The sequence below is a fragment of the Grus americana genome, chromosome 1 (genome assembly GCF_028858705.1).
Source record: "Grus americana isolate bGruAme1 chromosome 1, bGruAme1.mat, whole genome shotgun sequence".
Taxonomy (NCBI): Eukaryota; Metazoa; Chordata; class Aves; order Gruiformes; family Gruidae; genus Grus; species Grus americana.
Window position 1 is genome coordinate 204,753,555 of NC_072852.1, and position 25,202 is coordinate 204,778,756.

Below are 25,202 nucleotides of genomic sequence, written 5' to 3' on the forward strand. Positions count from 1 at the left end.
CAGTTAGAAAATGCCAGCAAAAGAAGCCATCTTGCTACCTGTAAAAGATAAATGTCTCTCTGACGCTGTATGGTGGTGGCCCCACAAGCTCTCCCAGCCGTGCTCTGCTGAGCTCCGACCTGTAGATAGCAATAACCAGTGCCCTGACTCAGCATCCAGATCTGTGAAATGGGCCTTTATCATCACTCAACACTTTGCATACCTTCATTATGTACAGGCTCTGACTTTGACAATCAGATGCAAGTGAGGGAGTTGTCATGGTCTGTAGTTTGTTTCTAGTTTCCTGAGAGAGATGTATCGTCTGAGACCTGCATGCACATGGTAGTAGTAAAGGATGTGGGACCATCATCGGCTTTAGTGACTGACTGATGACAGAGAACTGCAGAAGCGTGAGTACTGAATAACGTGGTCTGAGGGGTTTGCCCTCCCTCATGAGACAGATGTGTCCCTCTTAATAATTTGCAGCATCAAATTGTAGACACTAGGGCTAGGAGAGACATGGACATCTTAGACAACTCCTCTCCACCAGGCAAGGTCAGCTGTCCCCTAGCCATTCCTACCACGTGTTTATATCTCAGCTGTTCTTCAGGATCTCTGGTGATGGAAAACCCAAGGTTTTTTCAGATATTTCTTTCCAGACATTCACTGTCTTTACACTTACAATTTTAATTTAATCTTCCTTTCAATCATTTTCTGTCCTGTAGCATGGCATCACATAGAGGTTCAGACCATGTGCCTGTCTAAGCTCACATCCTATCTCTGATTGGACTGAGTATATTTTTTTAATGTTATACATGTTACTATATATTTTATATATATGAGTATATGATTTTATAAAATGTATATATTGCAAATTATATAATATATAATTATTTTATATACTATATATGTTGTTATATTTTTTATATCGGTATATGATAAAGAAGTGTAGAAGAACAGAACATCCAAATAGTCCTCTTTACTCTTAAATACTTTTCTCACCACCAAGTTTTAGGAACTTTGGAGCTACAGGTTACCTACCAATCCCAGACCTGAATAGAGACAAATTATTCCCTTCCTTTTACGTCATTGCTTTGAACACTATCGATCTTCCTTCAGTCTTGTTTAGATTAAACAAAACCTACTTGTACTTTATTTCATGTCTTCCAGACCTTTGATCAGCTCATTCTCTAGACTAATTGCAGTTGCTCTGTATTGCTCTCAAAGTGCGGGGCCTGTGTCACCACAAGTTCGTGTAACACCAATACTATTTCATACCTACCCCTTCCAAACTGACCTAGGCCATTCCCACCTTTTAATGTGTGCTTGCTTGTTCTTACTTAGCTGGAAAACCTTTTACTTCTTGTTTTCAAACTGCATAGCATTTATTTCAGGTCACTTCTTGTCAGTCCCATTCAAAATGCTAGCCTTGCTTTCCTCCCGTTTTCAATTCCCCTCGGACTATGTTCCTGTGCAAATGTAAAACATGGAGTTACTATTCCATCATCCATGACATTTAATGAATATATTAAATAATACCGCATCTAAGTCAGATTTTCTGAGTAAATTGTCTTTATAACCTTGGATTGACAACTACAGTTTTCCAACCAACTGTGCTCCCTCTTCATAATTTCATTCAGCCTCTTTCTCTGTTTTGCTTCTTAGAATATCATGTGTGACAGCAGCAAAAGTCTTACTAAAGACCTGTAACATATATACGGGTCCATCTTGTTCACACAGCTTCTTATTCTGTCATAGAAGGAAATTTGTTTGGTTTAAGATAATTTATTCTTGGGTGCTTGGTGTTGATGGTCTGATTTGGTATTACTTCTTACCTGATCTCCTAGCTAACTGCTAATTATTGACAGTTTACCAACAGCATAGGAGAATTAAATTTGAAAATGATTGATTTAGTTTACATTGGCTTTTTTCTTTTTTTTTTAAAAAAATGTCCATGGCCTTTCAAGTTTTCTGGAAGCTCACCCACAGAGGTGATTCAGAGGAGATTACTAATGGTTTCATCATTGTTTCGGCCAGTTACTTGAGTTTCAACAAGCAGTGGATGCTATTGTCACGCTTAGTAATTGGCCAATTTTCAAAATTCTTGAACTTCAGGAGATTGAGTAGCTTGTTATTAAGCCAGTGTGGTGGCATAACTCTGCTTTCTCCATTTACTTTGCTCTGAGAGTATTTATCTCTAGGACTTTAATATTTTTCTTCAGGATGCTGCCAGCAGTCTCAGCCCCCCTTTTTCCTTGCCGTGCTTCCAGCCTGTAGATTTACATTGCTGGTACTATGCACGAGTACGTATTTATTTTCTCTTCATGAGAACTACAGGCATTATGTCTGGGTTTGCAGTAATATACACAAGTAAGGGACCTCAGTGTGGTGTCTCTTACTAAAGCGTGGTCCTGAAGACAGAAGCATAATTGGATTTTGTGAGTTTATATGTTCTAATTTCCTAAGAAGTTGTATAGTCTTCTTCCAGAAGTAATACATTTTTGAAGGTAAGCCAAACCTCAGTTTGAATGAGTTAGCAGAGTACTCTTACTCAGTAAGTCTAGAGTATAATAAACTCTTTTACATGAGTAAAGAAAAAAGAGGAGGAGGCTATCCTGGCACTATGCAAGCTCATTCAGCCTCTAGCAGCTATTGCAGACTGTCCTGAAAAGTTTTTTTTTTTCTTTGTATAATAATGCTGTGGATGTTGACAATTCTTTCCCACTCCCAATCTTTCCCAGCTCCACAACAATTTGTGGCGAAACTTGAGGTGAGGATCGAAACTGGATCTTTCAGCACAGTTCTTTCACTTCATAAATCAGAGACTTACTGTCTGACACCTAATTAAGGAAAGTCAGTGAAGGCAGAGGACTTATCTCTGGCTCACAGAGGAATCCGTAATACCTAAATGTTTTCTTGGATGTAAATGTGCCAGAGAGATAGCCAAAGATGTACATTTTAACACAAAATGGTTTCTAATCATTTTACTGCAAACACTGCCACATGTGTTTGCCGTGTAGTTCAGGAAAGTGTACTCAAGGGGGTTTTTGTTCAGTGGCAGATTTAACTGCATGGACGTAGCAGGAAATGAGCTTGATTTAGCTCAGCAAAATGCCGGTTGATAGGGGACACGATTGCTGTATGTTTGTGTGTTGTAGGTAACCATTGTCAGGGGAAAGTGCTACTTAATTCTGGTTCCTAAACAAAAACAGATAGATAAAAACTGGCCATTATTAAATTTAGGCTGAAAATCAGATTAATGTTTCTAACATTGTTCTATCTTTCAGTGGGATTAGTGAGAGAAAATACAGTTCCAGCAAGACAGAATTTCCTTTAAGACAGAGCCTGCTATTGTAATGGGAACTATTTGAGGTGGTATCTGTACTTGTAAGGGACTTGACTCCATTATCCTTCTGTTGTCTGTGTTCCTACTAAATTATATACATTAAAGGAGGCCTTAATATCACCTAATAAGCTAGAATTCTTTTTTTTTTTTTTTAAATGGAAAAATATAGGTGTTCCACATGAAAATTTATGCTATCCTAAAATAAATATTAATGGTAGACAGGAGAATTGTCTCCCCTTTATCTACAGAGTAGATCAAGATAACTAATTTATACTGGAATCCTACTGTTCCTATGGTAGAAGTGAGATGAGTGAAATACCACCCTATATAATTCACAGAATCAACCTTATTATGCTGAAGGTGGAAAATACAGTAAAGACTGTGTGAACCCTGCTGCTCTCTTGCATTTAATTTCTTATTTTGTAGAACTCCTTCCTGTCATATGGTATCCAAAATGATTACAGTATTCCAGGCTTGGTCATGCTGGCTCATAAGTAATAAGTAGTAATAACTATGGTCATTTAGGCTGCATTTCCCCCAAAGTGCATTAAGAATCTATTGCAACCAACAGTTACTCAGTAGTCTGGGAGAGTTGAGGTTTCAAGTGGCTTTAAGACTTACATGGCTGAAATCTGTGACAATAGATGCTAACTTGGGCATCTTTGTGATAAAAAATGGACTGAAAAGACTTTAATAATGGTGAAATACATGTAAGAACATCAGAACGTACCAGGACTGAACATACTCTTCTGGATCATCAAATTCCTTTCCCTGCTCCTGGAGGCAATCAAATATCTTATACTCTTCTTAACAAACTCCTGAATTAATATTTATTGCGTGTATCTAATTAAGCAGAAATAATAAAGTGAAACAATTTGCTTTCTCTGTTACGATTAAATGTATTTATAGTCTTGTGCTGCAAGAACCAGTTTTAATTACAGACCCTTAACTTTAATTAACTGTAATTGCAAATGGGCAAACCAGGAAATTTATTTCATACATACAAAATATATTGATGCATGGAAAATGGATTAGACTGAGATTCCAGAACTCTGCATCAGACATGTGCTACAGTCCAGCAAACAATGCAAAAATCTTCTATTTCATTCTGTAATAAGTTCTACTCCAGAAGATGAACTACTGTCTAGGGAATGTAGGTACTTAATCTCCCATTTAAGCAATGATTTTATTCTAAATACAGGCAAGGAAAGAGGAAATGCTACTGGACAAACAAGCTAATTCTAAGTATTCTTCACTAGCAATGATTACTCTTTGTTTTGATAAATCACAATGTATTGCTGGAATAGAAATACAATCTGTTTGTGTTATTTGAAAAAATGAAAGAGAAAGTGTTTAATGAACTGCAGTTTTTGGCTGGTTAACAGGAGTTGTTAACATCTCAGGAAAAAGTAATGACTGTGATCCTCTTGAAGGGTTTGTTTCCTTTTATAAGGATCAAACGCTAGCACAATAATTTTATACTGGATTAGTTTTGCAGGGTACCTAAAGGATATGTATTTTAAATCAATTATAATGTTACTGTTACTTAGTTTAAATAAGATCTGAATCTACACTGAATGCATCTTTAATTTTTGAAGTTTTAAAAAATGATTATGATATTTTTAATGGGCTGAATTTATTCTCTGTTCAAATAAGTTCAGTATAAATTATTGAAATAATGTTTAGCAGTAAGTGATTGCTACATGAAAATCACGAAGAAGTAAGCAGTTCAAGATAGATACAGAACTTGCCAGTGTGCCGCTCAATAGGGTGGTTTCTGCATTTCAGATTATTGTGCTACTGCAATTCAATGATTACTTTATTCAAAACTGAGAAGCCAGGGGTGAGCTAAGAAAATTGGAAAACCTGTTTCCTGTAAGTACAAATTCCCCCAATCGCTATGTGCTTTAAAAGATGATAGAGAGCAGCCTTGCAATGACATCTGCCAGCTCCCTCTGTACCCTTGGATGCAAGGTTTCAGGATTGTGTGTCTGGTTGGCTTAACTGTAGCCCCGTTCAGTCTTCCTTGAATGTAGGTAATGCTTCACTGCTGGGGAGCTCTGAGGTCTGGGGACAGACCTTGCTGGTGAAAACCGAGTACCTCAGTCTCACCTGTGTCCTTGGCCACTGGGTCCACCAGTCTGTGGAATCCAAACAGCATTATAGCTTCTACTGCGAAAGAAGTAAGAAAATGTAGCGTGGTATTAGTACTGTCTGCATATTGAACAATGTTAAAAAGTTGTCAGTTTTGATATATTCTACATTCCATACCTGTGATTATCTTGCAAATAAATTGTCCTCGTAGATTTAAGACTTTGGCAACTTGAAGCATTTCCAGTGCTGCAGAGGACTATATCTCTGGAACTAAGAGGGCAAGAGGCAAAAAGGAAATTTATACTAAAGTTAAATATAAACAATCTAGAAGAAATAATACCTTGTAATGTTACTTTTTGTGAAAACATTTTGAGTCACAAAGGACTAATTTTTTTACTTATATACTTAAATTCATGTTCATTTGTAAGTATTTAATGAATAAAATATTGCTGGTGGTTATTATTTTGTGGGAAATACGGAAAATAGTGAAGTGTATTTGAGCATATGTATATAAAGAATCATTAAGCTACCATTCAAAAAGAAAAAAGATGAAGTTGTAATGAATATTATGTAGTTTAGCAGAGTAATTCTAGGAGAGAAAATGATTTGCAATTTAATTTCTATTGAGGATTGGGATCTTAGTTGACTGAAATAATAGAGTCATGAATTAGATTTTTTTTGTTACTAAAGAGAATGTGGCATATTTTGTAGGATTCCTTATCAAACTTAGCTTTGATTTGGTTCACTTTATGTTTGAATAATTAAATAATGAAGTAATTCATATAAGAGGTGAGGAATGGATGAGTGTTTCAGTAGTAGAAGATTGGACAATTCAGAGTTATCATGAAGCAAGAACTGGCAGGATTTGTTGGCAAGCCACTGGGTGGAGGAATAAATAGGATATCAAGGTTATGAACTGTAATAATGAAAAGGATGGTGGAGATGGGGAGTAACAAATGCTGGACAGTGTAGTCAATATGCTTTTATCTTGTACAGATTCAATTTACAACTGAGCATTCAATTATAGATGTCAGAAAAACATCAGCAGGGTGAGGAGGAGAAGCCGCATCCAAAATTTAAGTTAGATAGTTGCTGAAGGAGTGATAAGGGTAAGAATAATAAGACCAAGCGAAGTCAGCCTGCCTACTTTTCTGAGGCAGAAGGGAATTTGGAGAATTTCCATGCTCGTGTGCCCTGCTGTCCTGTGCAATCCCTTGTCCCTCGTCCACGACTGCTGACTCCTTTCATACCGTGACTTGTCTTCACTGAGCTGTGACTTAGCACCAAAGTAGACCAAGTAAAGAGCTTTGGGTGAGTGGCATCCTGAGGGGATGGTGGCTTTCAGAAGGGCCACCTGAGGGCACCTAGGCTCGTGTGGAGTCACTGGGACTCCTCCTACCAGCTGAGCAGATGTGGGCTATTCTCACTGCTTTGCGCTGTTGATACTGGCTGTCTCTGGACTGAGGCAGTCATTGTACGTCATCACTATTCTCCAGGTCATCTTTGTATTTAAAATACGTATTTAAACAATGAACTTGAGATCTGATGTTCTTTTTTTTGATACCCAGTTGTTCCAATGAAGTCCTTTAAAATATCTGCTAGGTCTAGCAAAGGTGTCAGAAAGTAGTACATTCACAGAAAAAGTTTCACTTTTGCAGCAATTCTCAAACTTAGCTGAATGTTTTCTGTTGAAAGTATTCTTGTAACCAGAAAGTGAAATCTTAGATGTAGAAGTGTTATAATGCTTTCTTTTTTTCTAGATTAAAATAGGAAGCACTTTTTTCATGAAGTGACCGTACATATGAGAGGGGTGTGTGGGATACCAAATGATGATGAGAAGTTTGGATAGAAGAGTGCTGGAAAAACAGAGAGGGGTTGCTGTGTAAACTTGAAAATGAACCTTACCTTTAAAACTATTATTCTACCTATGTAACATGAAGCAAAATCCAACTTGGCTAAAAATTAGGCAAAAGCTTTGGAGGATGAAATAGGGAACAAAGTAGTCTTAAATGATGATTGACTAGGGCTTTTTCTTCTTGTTGAAGTAAAATGTAATTGGCTACTGATTCCAGATCTGTGTAGTGCCAGTGGTTACAAAGTGCATCAGAGTCAGGGTTTCTGGTCTCCCTGCTACATTAAGAATATCCAGCAGATAAATAATTAAAATATTTTTATTAATCATTATTTAAAATGGATATGTCCTTGCATACACCAGAACTAATAATTTATTTATTTCCACACAGCCGAGGCAATGAGAATAGACTAGCGCTACGACGACAGACCATTCTCCGGGAGAAGGGGAGGAGGCAGGCCAGTCGAGGGCCAGCGTATATGTTTAATGACCACTCAACAAGTCTTTCTCTTGAGGAAGAGCGCTTTTTGGATGCAGCAGAATATGGAAATATTCCAGTGATTCGCAAAATGCTGGAAGAATGTCCCTCACTCAATGTGAACTGCGTGGACTATATGGGGCAGAATGCCTTACAGCTGGCGGTTGCCAATGAGCACCTGGAGATCACAGAACTGCTGCTGAAGAAGGAGAACCTGTCTCGGGTTGGGGATGCCTTGCTTTTGGCTATTAGCAAAGGTTACGTTCGGATAGTGGAAGCCATCCTAAATCATCCCGCATTTGCCGAAGGGAAGAGGCTTGCATTGAGTCCTAGCCAGTCGGAGCTCCAGCACGATGACTTCTATGCATACGATGAAGATGGCACACGGTTTTCCCATGACGTTACACCGATCATTCTGGCGGCTCACTGCCATGAATATGAGATCGTCCACACTCTGCTGAGAAAAGGAGCTCGGATCGATAGGCCACATGACTATTTCTGCAAGTGCAGTGAATGCAATCAGAAACAAAAGCATGACTCTTTCAGCCATTCTAGATCCAGAATCAATGCCTACAAAGGTCTAGCCAGCCCCGCTTATCTGTCTTTGTCCAGTGAAGACCCTGTAATGACTGCCTTAGAGCTCAGCAATGAGCTGGCCGTACTTGCCAACATTGAAAAAGAGTTTAAGGTGAGTAGATGGATACTGATTCTGACAGACGCAGAATTGCAAAGTTCAATCAAAGGTCTTTCTTTCATTCCTTGAGCAGTAAAAGATGAACATCATCTTCATAAATCAGCAGGATAATGTGGAAAAATGTAATTGTTTAATGAATGGAAGATTTAAATCTTTAGGAATGTCTTAATGCTCTGTGCTGATTGTAGTTCATCCTGCTTATGCAGAATGTGCCAGTGAACTCATTTTCCACTTCCTATCAGGCAGGATAGTAAAGGAGGCCCTTCAAACCCATGGGTGAAGCTGGCTTAGGACAGGGGAAAGAAGAGACTGAAGTGATACACTTTGGTCACTTATGCAAGACAAATTGCATGATTCTGTTAAACGTTCATGCTTTCTCATTATTTTCTTGTAGTTGAACTTTCTCACTCCTCACAATGTTTTGCATTTATTCATAAAAAGGACTCTAAAGAATGTCCTTCTTTTCCTTTTTTAATGTGCTGCCTTTCTCTTCCTCTCTTCCTCTTTTTTACTTATTTGTACTTAGTTGTATGTGAACTCTGTGAAGTTGAAGACTTTTTCAGTGTAGTACATAGAATTCTTAATGCTTCATAAATACATGATATGGAAAAAAAACCCCAAAAATTAATAGTTGAGACCTAGAGATTGAAGACCCCTTAGAAACCTAGAGATTGAAGACCCCTTAGATCCTTGAAGCATGAGTGTTCTGTGGGGTTTTGCAGCCTACAAAAATATTTACCACAGTTTATTTGCATTAAGACAGTAAGAATGTAAGCTTTTTGCTCTCAGTAAATGCAAAGTCAGGCCTTGTGCAAACATTGGCAGGGTTAATTATGACTTAGGTTAGCTAAAGGCCCTTGGACTCAGTTTACCTTATGGGACCCTGCTGAAAGCAGGTGCTAGTATATGATACTACTGTGACAGAGCAAGATGTGTAGACTTCACTAGCAGGAGATCAACCCCCCTCCAAAGCAGTAAGAGAATAATTTCCAACATTGTGTTAGGAAGAGTTTGAAGTTGCCATGATCAATATTTAATGTTAATCTTCTTAGCAGTGGCACAGTTTGCAAGGCCGTGAACCCGTCTCTGCTCAGCCAACCTGAGATGCTGCAATTCTGAATTAATTACTCCTGACTACTGCTTATAGGTTTATCTTTGTGGCACCAATCTGTTGTGAGAAGCTGAAATATTTCTTGGAGAGGGAAAAGAAGGAGGAGGAATGGGCAAGGGGATCTTAAAAACAGCAGTTAAAAAGCTGGAATACGAGCAGAGGAGAATTTTTATTTTGCATCAATAAGAAAATGCTGGGAAGAGCATTTCTGCTTAATGCAGAGGATGAGTGTCTGCCCCATGAAGTGTCTGCCAGAAATCCTTTGGACCTCAGTGGACTGAGATTTCATCCACTGCTTTCACGTACAGTTCAGAGAAGAGTATTTAAACCACATACTCTTTGTTTCTCGTTAGCAGCTGCTGAAGATGTGAACAAAAGGACTTGATTAACTTAAAGGGGAGTAAATTTAGAACAGAACAGAAAAACATTTTTCATACACCATAAATGCAGCCTGTTAAGTTCACAGCTATGTTAAGATAAATAGCATGTCTGATTGGTAGGGACTGTATAGCTCCGTTTACCACGGTTGGAAAGACACAAGCTAAGACTATTATAAAGATAAATAAAATCATCATCTGGAACAGTCAGCAAGAAGTGTCCTTCAAATGTGTGCTGCAGTACACAACCAGTGACATGAACTGGGAGCACAGTATTTGTCCCTGGTGCCACCAGGGCAGGGAATGGCGCATGCGGGTGAGAACAGGTGGGCTGGTTCGGAAAGCATGCTTCTGCAGCCTGCCCCAAAGTGCCGTGAGGAGGTCCTTCCTTGTTGTGACCTGGCTTATCCTGAGTGACTTTTGGGTTTTTAGTTCCCCTTTTGCCTCAGTTGCCTTCTCTAAATTTAGAGCTCTGTTTCTAGGGTAGTGTTGCATAAAGAATTGCAACAGGGATTTTGAAGTACTGTCCCTCAGCAGAAGCAGGAGGCTAGACAAGAGACTGAACAGCTCCACATTGCTGGGCGTTTATCGGCCAAGCTCTGCTGGGAACGTACCTACTCTTTCGAGTGGAGTGGAGGTGAGTGGGAACAATGGGAGCACAAGGCAACATGGAAATTTAACTCTCGCTTACTTTAAGGTTTCACTAGGAGCAGGCGGCTGGCAGCATAAGGTCTCTTGGGAACGTTTTTTAGGTACTAAAATCATGTGGTAGTTCTGGATAAATATTAAAGACCATTAAGTACATTTATATGTGCATTGACAAGAGTTAACATTTACACTATTGATAAGTGATAACATTTACAATATCTAGACAGGTTGGGGGCTTGACTGAGAAATACCTGGCTTAGGTTCAGTGCAGGCAGTACAAAGGTTGTGTCTACAAGCTGCAGGAAATGGATGCTGTCGTCTTCACTGAGCCTGGGCTTGTTTGTGCTTCCACAAGCTCATATCCCTGCCTCAAGCAATTTATCTAAAAATTATTACCCTTACTTTATTTCAGAAGTTTGCTACAATCATCCGGACAGGATAGTCCCTGTGTAAGAGTGCGGTTTTTGTAACAACATGTTATACGTGTTAGGGTAATCCAGTATATTCTTAGTGCATAGATTAGCTGGACATGGCAAATCTTTAGCTCCACCTAGGGTGTCCCTGAGCCATTTAAAATATTTCAAACCTTACATAAATGAAAACTGAACTTTCTGGTAATACAGTGTTTAAAAAGACGCCTGTTTTGTAGTGCTGATGGGGAACTGTTACAGGGGAGCTTCCTGGTGGGTGCCTGCAGCAACCAGTGGCACTGAAAATTCCCAGGTCTTCCTCAGAGGCAATGGAAAGGGTTAGTGCTCAACCCTTTGATGCTGATTGTTTCATGACTATCTTATAAATTACTTCTCTCTCCTGTCTCACACTGTCATTTAATGCTAGAGATAACACTGACCATGAAACTGATTCATGCAAAATAGGAAATGTCATAATCAGTGGAAACCACTATTCTCTGGAATATTCTCCTTTCTTTGCTTCAAATCTCTGTAGTGGTGTGATCTAGCATTACATGCCTGTTGCGTTTGGTTGCAGATACTGTTTTACAAGTGTTTTGGAAGATCATTCTTTATTAGGAGTAAAACTAGAAAAAAAGTAGAAGATGACTTCTGAAGGAAGACTAACTGGACAGATGTGTCAAGCACAGTGCAGGAATATTTCTGTATCAAGCAAACAGCTAATTCAGGCTTCTTGAGTAATTCTGAGATCTTCAGGATTTTCTGAATGCCATTTAATTTAGCTTTTTCTGACATGGCTAAGTGTGCAGCTTAACAAGGTTTGATATTGTATAGAATATTTTTATTTTGGGGGATTGTGTTTGTATGTTCTCAAAAGTGTTTGCCCACCCTAGAGCTAATATGTCTACTATGTCCATAAGGATCTAGATGATATCTGACAAATGCTGTCCTGCAGAGATGTGGCCTGGAGTTTTGAGAGGGACAGCTGTGGCCCAGTGCTTTTCAAAATGGTTGAACCCCAGCCGGCAGCTCAGCACCACGCAGCCGCTCGCTCATTGCCCCCCAGCAGGATGGGGAAGAGAATTGGAAGGGTAAAAGTAAGAAAACTTGTGGGTGGAGATAAGAACTGTTTAATAATTGAGATAAAATAAAATAAAATGTAATGATAAGGATAATAATAATAATGAATTGTAATGAAAAGGAAAATAACAAAGAGAAGTAAAACCCAAGAAAGACAAGTGATGTAAAGTGATGCAAGTGATGCAGCCAGTCCCAGAGCAGTAACTGCTGCCTCCCCTCCTTCCCCCCACTGACCTTCCTCCCCGTTATATACTGAGCATGACATCGTATGGTATGGAATATCCCTTTGGTCAGCTGAGGTCAGCTGTCCCAGCTGTGTCCCCTCCCAAGATCTTGCCCACCCCCCAGCCTACTCACTGGTGGGGTGGTGTGAGGAGCAGAAAAGGCCTTGGCTCTGTGTAAGCACTGCTCAGCAGTAACAAAAACATCCCTGAGTTATCAGCATTGTTGTCAGCACAAATCCAAAACACAGCCCCATACTAGCTACTATGAAGAAAATTAACTCTATCCCAGCCCAAACCAGCACAAGTACAAAGTCCACTGCAGGTATAAGGGCAACAGAGCGTTTTATTGTTTAATGGCATGGAGTAGAAAATGTATTTTTAAATTAAAAATAGATATGTTACTGTTTACTGTAAATTAGTACCCCTGATAAGGTCATCTGAGTTTGCTTTTCTGATGAGAAGCAAAATTCAATTTATCATCTCAAAGTGTGATTTTCTATTTGTTTCCATTTATACAGCCCCCGTTACAGAAATCAGATCCTAGTCTTCATTACAGGTATTGTCAGTTCTCTTAAAGAAAAGGTAACATCACCTTTTAGAGAATAACTGAGGCACTGAAGGAGTAAGGGGCAACTTTGTAAGGGGAGTAACGCATTTATCTACCTCCTAAGATGCCTAAATCCAACATTTAGGTCCCACTTACATTCATAAGGCACTTTGAAACCCTAAATCCTCGCGTAGCCGTGCCTGTGTTTCTGGTCTTGGCCTCTACAGTTCACTGGCAGGGCCAGGACGTGGTCTGGAGCACTGCTCCATCTTGTCTGTGGGGTTCAGTGTCAGCGCCCTGAGAGCATTTCCATCCCAGGCACAGTCTGGGGACAGCAGGAGCCTGTGACCAGTCACAGGAGGCTGCATGGAGAAGGCCCCTGTCTTCTGGGAGAAGCAGCTGTGGTGATGTTCTGCTGCTCTCCTGTGCATGCCCTCCTGCTTACATGGTCAGAGATAAGGCAAATCATGGTCAGCTGAGGTTTTCAGAGTGACTGTGACCTGCTTGCTCCCTGACCTGGGACACCAAGACAGTCTGTGGCTGCTCCTACCACAAAGGGCAGATGACCCCCCTCAGCAGCAGCCACTGTCACCCCCACCCCTCCTGTCATTCCTCTGCCACCAGCATCTTGTTCCCCTGGTTCCTCATCCCCCACAGCGCTCACCCCAAATCATCATCTTCCTTCCGCAGGGTCGGAGCAGCCAGTGCTGCCCCCTTGTCCTCAGTGTGGCAAAATTTGGCAAAATTGGGTTTTTCCTAAACTGCTGAGGAGCCCTGAACCAATATTGTCACATGCATAAAATAAAGCACACGCATGCTTTATTGCAGAATTAAGGCTGATTCTTTTTAGAGTCTCCAACTGTAATTTAATTGCTAACTACCTTCTCAAGTCTCCCAGGACTGCTTTTTTAATTCATTAAGTTTACAATTTGCAGTAAAGGAGAACTCGTGGAATTAGCCTTGTGCCTTTGGCCATTTTCAAATATAAGTTAAGCCAAACAAATTACCACGTTCCCTTGGCTCACATTAATGGCAAGAGACATGTGAGACTCTGAGGGAGTGGGAACTTCCTGTGCATGTGTGACAGAGACACTGAGATGGTGAGAAGAGTGTAGTAATCGTTTTTGCTGTCACTACACATTTAAGTGGACCAAGGGGACAAGGGGTAAAAGGCAGCCTGTGCAGTAGTCTCTGCAAATTTCTGGATTTCTTAGAAACAAAGTTGCCCGGCAAGAGCTACCTGCCCTGTGTTCAGACCGTGACAAATCTTCCTGTAGCAGTTTGAGACATTATCATTCCATCTGGCCACCGTAACCTTCCCTAAGAGGATAAATTCTTCATAAGTGAGTATGTCTCAAGACAGCAGGCTGTGGAGCAGGGACGTGCGTTGCCTTCAGCTGACTGTGCCGTGTTACAGCTGTCCTGCGCCGCGGCTGGGGCCGTGGCAGCGATGCTGGGCACTGCTCAAGTCTCCAAAGCTCCTTTGCTGTAACCTGACCGCCAAAGAGATCTCAGCTCAGCTATCACCGTGCATTTTCAAGAGGACATTTATGTATGAGAATGATTGAATGCTGAATCTTATCTTAGTTGCTGCTACAAAAATGAAAGCCAAACAGAAAGTGATATATTACTCTCAAAAAATGTCTTTCTGTAGTGCCAAGAAGTCAGGATTTTGGTTAATCTCTACTGTTAATCTTATGAAGAGAGGGAAAATAAATAATACAGTAAAGTATAAAGCATGCATGTCATGAAATGGTTAGTTTTAGTATTTAGCTTCTGTTCTCTTTGTAGAGAAATGACATTAACATTCCTTTCTCTTTTATGACAGATCTGAGCTATCTTCCTTACGTTACATTATTAAAAAAATAAATCACTAGCCGTTTTATGTGGAAGTACAATAGTGTCTATAACTACTTGTCTGTGAATGTTTGCATCCATCTAAGTAAAGTGAAATGTGAAACTTGGATGCAATTCTTTAATATATACAAGTAATAAACTGGTTTTGTGGTGTTGTGGGTAATAAAGCACAAACACACATGAAGTACACCCTTGGCAAATAAATTGTGGTATTCTGTATACTCAAAATAATGGTTTCTCTTCCAAGGAGTGTGTTAGATAGCAGTTAGTATGAAGGAAGTAATTAAAAAGAAGGGACTAAACAGAGACTAAGAGTGGGTGAAGGGGGAATGCTATGAAGAACAGACCAGAAGAAGGGGAAATGTGTAACTGTAATAAAAGCATTCATAGAAAGTTACTTTGACCGTGTAAAATAGATACTACATGAGCAGTCCTGTATGGTCTGGGGTGGTTGGGGTTTTTTCATTCTTTTGTTTGGAAAAAAATCTACAATAATTTCATCTTTTTAAGACACTAAAATTTGCAGAGATCACAAAAATATCAGAAGTTGTTGACACATGTATGAGTAAATCTGTTGTGAGATCTGGAACAGAGGAAATATATCTGTACACATATTTTAGCTTTAGATACACATCTATATCTATATCCATATAACTCCCTATCTGTCTAGCTCTGTTCATCTTTTATGACCCAAACACAGCTGCAAGTAAGGAGTTAATAGCTAATGAACTGTGGATTGCAATGATCAAAATATCTTTTTCTGTTTTGACTTACGCCTTTTGGAAAACAGTGACTGACAAGAATATCACAGAATCACAGAATCATAGAATGGTTTGGGTTGGAAGGGACCTCAAAGATCATCTAGTTCCAACCCCCCTGCCATGGGCAGGGACACCCTCCACGAGACCACGTTGCCCAAAGCCTCATCCAGCCTGGCCTTGAACACTTCCAGGGATGGGGTCTCCACAACCTCTCTGGGCAACCTGTTCCAGTGCCTCACCACTCTAAAGAATTTCTTTCTAACATCTAATCTAAATCGACCCTCCTTCAGCTTAAACCCATTACCCCTTGTCCTGTCACTACACTCCCTGATAAACAGTCCCTCACCAGCTTTCCTGTAGGCCCCTTCAGGTACTGGAAGGCTGCTATAAGGTCTCCCTGGAGCCTTCTCTGCTCCAGGCTGAACAATCCCAACTCTCTCAGCGTGTCCTCACAGGAGAGGTGCTCCAGCCCTCTGATCAGCTTCGTGGCCTCCTCTGGACTCGCTCCAACAGCTCCATGTCTCTCCTGTACTGGGGCCCCCCAGAGCTGGACACAGTACTCCAGGTGGGGTCTCACAAGAGCAGAGTAGAGGGGCAGAATCACCTCTCTCAACCTGCTGGTAGTTAATATTTGGTAGTTAAATCAATAAGCAACTGAACTTGCAGTTATAGAGCAACATTTTGGCTCACAGAGCAAAATCTGTCATGAGATTTGAGCTAGAGAGCATCGAATTGAAGTTAGAGATGTGGTATCACCATGCTATCTGTAGAACTGCCGCGGCTGTTGCTGGAAAACAGCAATCAAATCTTGTGTTTGCAAGCTAAAAGAGATGTTGGAAAATGAGAAACATAAGATTTACAAGAATAATTCAAGGCCTAAGAAATTCAATATATTTATGTAATTCTCAAGAAGGTTGGGAAGCAGTTTAGATGTGTTCTCTGCAGGATACTCATCTTGTCGAACTGAGATCTCTACAGGGTAACTTTCTACATCTGAGCTAGTTATCTAGACTTCTGTGACAGTCAGTGAATAGAAAAATTTCCCCTGTGCTATTCATCTCAACTTGAAATAGTCATTAAAATACGTCATACAATATTTCTGAAAGTGGTTTGGTTGGTTGGTTTTGGGTTTTCTTACTTTATATTGGCTCTAAAGCAAGTCTAGAGAAGTAGCTCAGGTATAAAAATGGATAATGTAGATGTGCCAGGTGACCAAGGTGAGATGAATCCTGCTCTTTGAACATTCAGGGGAAGTAGATGCCTGATAACAAAGTGCTATTAATCTACCAGAAAAAAAAAACATAACAAGATGCAAACAAACTATTGCTGCTCACAGATGTGTAGCTGGGATGTAGAACTATTTCTCTCGTGTTAGGTTGAAATAGCAAGTTATCTTCTTCTTTTCTTTTCTAGAATGATTACAAGAAATTGTCTATGCAATGCAAGGATTTTGTAGTTGGACTTCTTGATTTGTGCAGAAATACAGAAGAAGTGGAAGCTATTTTGAATGGTGATGTAGAGATGAGCCATAATAATGGAGAACGTGGTCGCCCCAGCCTTAGTCGCTTAAAACTTGCCATTAAGTATGAAGTTAAAAAAGTAAGCTATTACATTGATCAAACATACATGTCATGATAGTGGTATTAAATTGTGCTATTATTAAATGTTTATGTTTTGGTAGCCTCTGACACTTAAGTGAACATTTGGGCCCTTCTGCACAGTGTATTTTACAAACAAAAGAATCCTTGCCCCAAATAGCTTGTAATATAAGCAAGAAGCAGTTATTCAGGGTGGATACTGGTTACAGTCAGTATGAGAGCAAATGGCTCTAAAAAATGTGTATCTATATGCACAATTTTTAGATATTTACTTGGGTTTAGTTTTAATCTATTTTTAAAAAAAGAAGAAATTTGCACTACTACTGCAGCCTGGAAAAGTGTAAGATTTAATAAAAACCAGGGTAGCACAGCAGTGCATTGTGCACTGCATGATAACAAATATTGATACACATTTTTGTCAAGCTGTTGTGTCTTACTCAGAAAGTTGAGAAAACTTAGTGAAATTGAGTGTCTTACAGAAAATGTGTATTTGTCTGTATAGATGATCAGAGACGCAGTCTAGGAGTAACAGTACTGTGGTTCTCACTTCTGAAGAGCAGTGGGCTACAGCCAGTCTTGAATACAGCAGTTATTGTCCTTTCTTGGGCTTGCTTCCATTTCTACTGTCCATTTAATACTCTGGTCTGCATATGAAAAGTACTCAGTGGAACCAACTCAGTTAGTAGCTGCACCAAGACCCTTGAATTACCCAGAAAACTTCTCTTGGATAACATAAGTTGTATAGTTCCAGGTGACGTGTGTCAACCAGGGAGAAATGATTTGTGTGATGAAGTTTGTACAACTGAAGATCAAGAGGATACATCTTGAGGATACACATCAAAAGCAAGTTACCTTAAAGTAGAACTATCTCCTGACAGAGCAGTAAAACCTTTGATAAAACTTCTCCAACATAATGAAATGGATCAGATCAACAATGTGAAAATAAACAATATCTTATTTTAACAAAAAAAAAGAAAAAAAAGGGAATCGGGATTCTCAAAAATCCAGTATGGACTGAATATATAGATCTAATTTATCAGAGAGGAATTGCAGATTTTTTTACAAAAATCAAGTTCATTTCTCTGGAGTGAACCTTAAACATATATATGTGAGGAGTATTTATGTGTTCATGAAGGGAGGAAAAGAAGAAAACCGTTTTGACCGAAGAGCACCTACCTGCATATGAACATAAACCTGCAAAACACTTGGCAAGCTACGGTCACCTGGAGAGAGCTGAAACAACTTTTGAAGGGAAGATACTACACTGACTTTGTCCTCTGTAGTATCTGAGTCTTAATCCTTCCGTGAATGTGAACTTTCTTTCAACATTTTCTCTTGCCTGAATAAAGACACTCACCTTCAGCCAGTCATCCTTTAAATATAGAGAACTATTCTAGGAAAAAAAATACTGAATTCAGTTAAATTTTTAATTGTATTTCCAAGTTTAGACTTAAAAATTTACAGTGCACAAGAATCCCCTATTTATTACTATCTACCTTTGCAAGATGCTTCTTACACTTTCCAGAGTTTTTGACAGAAGAGAGGGTTATAGGCCAAACTTCTCAGTTTTGCAGAGTTTATCCAAAAGATTCCAGAACTAAGTTATAGTCTTCAGCTGATTTCCTACAAAAGTGACAGCTGTTTTCTTATGCCAGCTGAAAAAAATGGTATTTTCCATGTTAGCATGTGCAAATATGGCATGTTCTTTCTTTCATAACTAAAGACTATATAGCGTCCTTTACAGAACAGAAAGACTTAAAGTTTTGGAATTTCAGAGGTAGTGACATGAAAATTATAAATGTCAGAAACAAGTGGAGTTTGCCCAGATAACATTTATGTTTAATTACACTTAGGTGGAAATTATCAGTTTGTGGTGGAACACAGTGTCAATAAAAAGCCAGTTTTTTTAAATTAAAGGATTTATTGTTGCTGATAGCAATATACCTGCATGCTAGGAGATTATGCTCATCAAAAAACTTTTTCTTAAACCTTTGTTAATGCTCCTTTGAATGTAAGCTGAGTTATCACTATTCCCACATTCGTAATGCGCTTCATATAGCTGTTATTTTAATAAAAGATACTCTGATAGCAATATTGTTTTGTTGTGCTCCTTTTCTTTGTTACAGTTTGTAGCACATCCAAACTGCCAGCAACAACTTCTTTCAATCTGGTATGAGAATTTGTCGGGTTTACGGCAGCAGACCATGGCAGTGAAGTTTCTGGTTGTCCTTGCTGTTGCGGTAGGACTGCCATTCCTTTCGATGGCTTACTGGATTGCTCCTTGCAGTAAGGTCAGTCTGTGAAATCTTGTAATGGCCTTTTATTAACTCCTCCGTTGTCTGTGTGTAGATTCCTGTCTGTCAAAGATGAAGCATGAGTATCAATTACTGACGTGCTTAAATAATACTTCAGAAATGTGTTATTTTAAAGCTGAGTTAGAATGGACTGGCTGCAGGATTGCATGTTCTGACAATTGTAAGAAAGACAGGTAATTGTACTGTGTGAAATTCAATGTATATTAAATTAAATTAAATTAAATTAAATTATAATGTTTGAGCAAGTGCTACCTTGTAGAAACTGTAGTTTGGAAACATTGAGTCAAACTATTTTTCACTTAGTTGCCTTAGGCAGAGGCAGAGGATCCTCATTTCCCACTGATTCAGAGCTAGACTAAGTTCAAGCTGTGGGTTGATTACGGTTACCTCAAAGGCAATTTTATTTTTGACAATTAAGAATTAATAGATAGAAGTCACTGAAACATGAATGCCAAAAATTACAACAATCATCATCAGTTTTCTAGAAGTCAAAGTCAACTGTGTTGGCTTGTCAAGACAGTGCTAATACTCATTATACTTCACGAGGCTTTTAAAGCAGTCACACAGCCTCCCCTGCACCCATTTATAATGCGCTATTTGGATTTGGATGCTGCCGTCGTATCTGTTTTGGATGACATATATTATGGAAAGCCTTTCCACTGAAGATGGGGGTTGGAAGCTCTGACCTCTCTGAACTTTGTGTTGAATCTCTGTTTTAGTTGGTCACTATCCATTTTAAATGGACACTGATGGAAAATTTCCCTTGAAAGTATATGGGATCCTATAGGGATTATTCAACAGGTTACAGTATAACATCCATGATTTTAGCACATCAAATCCTGTGCACATATAATGATTCCAGGGGAAGAGGAAGGTTGAAAGAGAGGACTGAGGTCTTTGTGGTTTGCTTTTTTTATTGTTTTCTGAGAAGAGAAAGGTGGGCCTTTTTTGTTTTGCCATATTTTTCATTTCTTTCAGTCTGGACAATAAAAATCAGTTATTTAATTTTCACTTTTCTGTATAGTGACTAGGATTTTTATGAATACTTTTGTCTTAAAACACACCTTGAGATTCAACGTACTTCAGTAATTGGTTTTCAACTATAGCAGTGACTTGTCTATTTGTCATTTTCCTTTTTCAATGATTTATTGGATCTTAAAGTAATTTTGAAACATCGTACACTCTGAAAAAGCTATTTCAGAGTAGCTTTTTAAAGTCAAGGTTCAAGGGACAACATCCTTTAAAGTTTCACTTCCTCTGTTGCTATTTAATCACTTCATTGTGTGATTTATGTGTTGAATGCTTTTTGTTTCATTATATTCTGCAAATGTAAAATCTAATCCACCTTTTTCACCAATTGCCATTTAGTATCTTGTTCTTCACTCATACTTCAAAATTGTATTCTTCTGTTTTTTGAAAACAAAAATGTTCACTGTTTAATTTCAGGGTAGGATGACTGCAATACAGAACATGATGTGTATCAACAGAGCCCATTCTGTGTATGAATTGATGGAATTCTATAAATTTCTTCTCCTTCTACCAAGATAAAGTATCCATTCTTTTTCTAGGTTTGGCACTACAGGGCACAGTGACAGAAGATAGAGAAAATATGGTATTTGTGGTGAAAATAACAGCTCGCAATGGAGTTACTCTGACACATTTCTTTGTATTCTCATGCCATGGCTTGAGAAAGGCAAAAATGTCTTTATGACATTTGCAACATCTCAGTTAGCTACCTGTATAGATGACCAGTTTCCTCTTTAAGAAAAAGTTAATTTGAGCTTGGACAACAGATACTGAATAGAGAGTTTCAGATCTGGATGAAATTTCATAGAAATATGTGGACAAAGTGCTGTTGATTTGGCAGGAATTCACTAATGTCACATGCTGAAAGGAATTAAAATTGCCTCTTGTTTGAGTTTCAGCCAGCAATCAACATGAAGGCACTTCAAAGTTTTGTGAACTGTTTGCTCTGCATTTCTAATTAGTAATTCAGTCTAACTACTGACATAATTAACCCCAAACTTCTAGAATACTATTTTATTATATGACATTTTGAAAGAGTAAAAAACTTTTCCCAGTTATCTCCAAGAATCTCTAATGTCTGTGCTGTTCGGCTCTAATTAATAATAGAATTTAGATATTTAGCTTTATGAATTCATAAGTAATTCAGTCAGCCCCTGGCCAAGATGAGGGATCTGAATTTGAAGTTGAGTCTTCTTTCACTGTTCCCAGCCACCTGGGGTTGGCATTTCTAAAGAAGAAACTTAATTAAGTCCTTACATGCTTTCTAGAAGCATGTTCTGAGGGTTATACACATCCCTGTTTTGCACTGTGGTAGAGGAAAAGAAATTGAACATTTTGTCCAGTATATGAGGAGCTAGGAAATCGTTCTTCCTAAAAAAGTATATGCATTATCTCATTTTTGTTATCAGGCCTTCTCTCCTTTGTGATAGATATGCTACCTGGAGCCCTATTTTATCATTTCTTTATCAATGCCATACTCCCTAATGTGACAATACTGATTGTTTCTGCACAGTCACGAAGGTGGAATAATGTGGATCACTGACTCTGGTCCCCAGCGATTTCAGGGGACCCTATACACAGACAAATACATGACGAAGTATCCACAGTATAACTATTGTATATCTTATCCTACCTCAAACCAACCTATAAAACACTCTCCAAAACGCTATAGCAAACCAAAGACCATAACACAGAGGATCAGAAACAAAAAAACCCAAACAAAACCACCAAAAAACCAAAACCCAAACCCACTTAAATTACAGAAGGAGATTCAGAGCATTTACAAGATCATGTCCTTGGTCTGTGTAATGGGAGGGAATGTGTTATGTCAAAATGCACAGTGAAAGTGTATTAAGGAGGGACTCTAGCTTACAGAAAAGTCCAAACTTGCAAGATTATGGCCTTGTCTTTACATGTTGATCTTTCTTTCCCTGATTTGTATTTTCTGACCTATATCTTCTCCACAGAGAGCTTTAGAATTTTAAAAGTGTCATTTCAAGATTGTATTGGATCACTGTTATATGACAATGTCATAATAACTTCCATCATTTCTGTAATCAGTTCAAGCATAGTCCTGCTTCCAGGGAGATTTTACCATAGATATGTAAAAAATACTTTTGACTCTGTTTTGAAGGGGGGAGGGAGGGGTGCTAGGAGTTCAGTCTTGTAGTTCAGTGGAGTTCACCTGGTGAGTGACAGGCTGTCCTGGTTTTGGCTGAGATAGAGTTAAATTTTCTTAATAGCAGCTGCTATAGTGCTGTGGTCTGGATTTTGGATGAGAATAGTGTTGATAACGCACTAATATTTTAGTTGTTGCCAAGCAGTCAAGGACTTTTCAGCTTCTCATACTGCCCTGCCAGCGAGAAGGCGGGGGGCACCCAAGAAACCGGGAGGGTCACAGCCAGGACAGCTGACCCAAACTGGCCAAAGGGATATTCCATACCATATGATGTCATGCTCTGTATATAACTGAGGGAGTTGGCTGGGAGGTGGGCGGTGGAGGAACTAGCTGCGTATTGGTTCTGGATGGTGAGCATTTGTGCTGTGCATCAGTTGTTTTGTATATTCTATTATTATTATTATTATTATTATTATTACTACTACTATTTTCTGTCTGATGAAACTGTCTTTATCTCTGTGCATGAGTTTTACCTTTTTCTTTTAGATTCTTTCCCCCATCCCACTGGTGGGGGCAGTGAGTGAATGGCTGTGTGGTTGTTTTAGCTGCCAGCCAGGTTAAATCACAATTTTAAATTTTTTTGATCAAGGGGTATATTAGCATTACCTCCTTCAGTATTTTTTCTTCTTTTCTGGCTCTCTCTCTTTCTGGCATCTGTCTCCTAACCCATCTTTGTTTGTGAACACAAGAATAATGCATTTAAAAGGACACTGTCAAGGTACTTTATAATTTTCCAGCTCTGCTTTATTGTGTGTTGTTTATGACTGTTCCTTCCTAGCTTGAAATAAAATCTTCCCCCATGACGATTACCTGTTCTCTTTGTAGTTCACGCAAAATAATTGGTTGTTGAAGTTCATCTCATGAGGCTGACGGGATATTTTATTTAATAAAGGATAAATTAATTTTATTGAGTGAGAAACGTAATGAATTGCATGCGCTTGCAAAATAATATAAAGGAGAAAGAAGATCAAATTTTGTGCCTGCTAACCTTGACAGTGTTCCTTTAGCAGTATCTTCTTTTTACATTTGTTTAGTTTTCTTAATGTTACCTGTATTTGAGACCTTGCCATCACATCCTTGGCTGCATCCTCTTATTCTATGTTTCTGTAAAAGCTGACTGTAAGGACAGCAAAATTCTCACTTTGATATTGCAATAAGTGTAGCAAAAATCTGAATACAAATAACTGCTTTCCCTTCCCTTTTCCAGACCACAGATTGTTCTATGTTGCAGCTGAGATTCGTGACACTTTCTTTCAATTCTACCCAAGGAATTTTTGTCAGATACAAATACTGTCTTCATCTAACATACGAAAAGTATTTTTCTGCAGCCACCAACTAAGTGAACATGCTAAGACTTTTACTATTCATACAGGCATTCTCAAAAATAAAGAATTGCTTAAAGTTCAGCTTTGTGTGAGTTTTTATGGAACTTTTAGGTTTTTTAAGTTGCACTAAACCATTTTAAAGTTGTTCTTGGTCGTGACAGAGTTGAGGACGTTTCCATTAAAGGAGTCAGAGAGGAAATGAAGACACTACAGAACTATAAACGTAACCTTTTGAGGCCTCATGACTTCTATTATAAAAGAAAATAAGTTAGGAAAACTGAACAATAACTGTGCTAAACTGAGTATCACGTCAGTTTAGCACAGGAACCAGAATTCTTTAGTCATAATTCATTCCTGGTGATAATTTAATGCTTTTAGTAAGTGTCAAAATCACATTTTCTTTGTTGCCTAATAAAGATTACTAGCATGTAAGAAACTGAACAGCTATAACATTCATTTCTCTTGATTACCTATAATAGACATGGATGCCCAAAATAATTACAGAATTATTTCAAAACACTGAGGTAAAAATACATATATGGTGAAACTGATAGATTATTCCTCTGAAAACAGCAAATAAGTAGAAACTTTTAAAGGTGATTATCAGCATGGCATCATAGTATACAACTTTTTCCAAATAGTTGTTCCTGTTTGTTATTGAAATATATATTTCTCTGTGTTACTGTTCTTTTTATACATTTTTATTTTGGAAGAAGGCAATGCAATATCCCTGTGTTTCATAACCTCTGTTGCAGCTGGGGAGGATAATGCGTGGACCATTTATGAAGTTTGTAGCCCATGCAGCCTCTTTCACCATTTTTCTTGGTCTACTTGTCATGAATGCAGCTGACAGATTTGATGGCACCAAACTCCGACCTAATGAAACAACAGGCAATGTAAAACAGCTGTTTAGGATGAAAACATCCTGTTTCTCATGGATGGAGATGCTCATTATTTCTTGGGTAATAGGTAAAGATTAATTTTTGCTTAAATTTGTCTTGCTATGCTTTCAGTGAAGCTGGACCCTATTTAATCCTTTGCTATTAAAGTTATGTGTAACAATTGCAACAGAAGGAGTTTATTCAACTGGCTGCGTTCCCATATTGGCCTCATGTTTCTCATTTGATGTCAGCAGGTTTCACATGTGCCTAGTTAATCACATTCAGGTTAAGGACTTACTTAGGTGAAATCTACATTATCTGAATATGAATTAATTGAATTTTATGAATATCAAAGGAAAGTGTCTACCAGTTTTCTGGGTTTTTTTGAGTCAGGCTGTGTCAGCTCCCAAGGGGAAAGAT

General features: G+C 38.7%; 1 protein-coding gene across 3 annotated transcripts in view; it reads left to right on the top strand.

Moving 5' to 3' along the window:
* The window catches only part of TRPC6 (transient receptor potential cation channel subfamily C member 6), a 106,364-nt gene that overhangs the window by 55,522 nt on the left and 25,640 nt on the right, over window positions 1–25,202 (top strand). For 2 of the 3 annotated variants that reach the window (XM_054801511.1, XM_054801529.1), the window contains exons 2-5: window positions 7,663–8,437; window positions 16,872–17,057; window positions 19,183–19,347; window positions 24,657–24,870. In XM_054801511.1, coding sequence (XP_054657486.1) covers window positions 7,663–8,437; window positions 16,872–17,057; window positions 19,183–19,347; window positions 24,657–24,870 — 1,340 coding nt within the window. Of the gene's footprint in view, window positions 1–5,113; window positions 5,201–7,662; window positions 8,438–16,871; window positions 17,058–19,182; window positions 19,348–24,656; window positions 24,871–25,202 lie in introns of all 3 variants that reach the window. The other variant, XM_054801520.1, reaches the window with a different exon arrangement.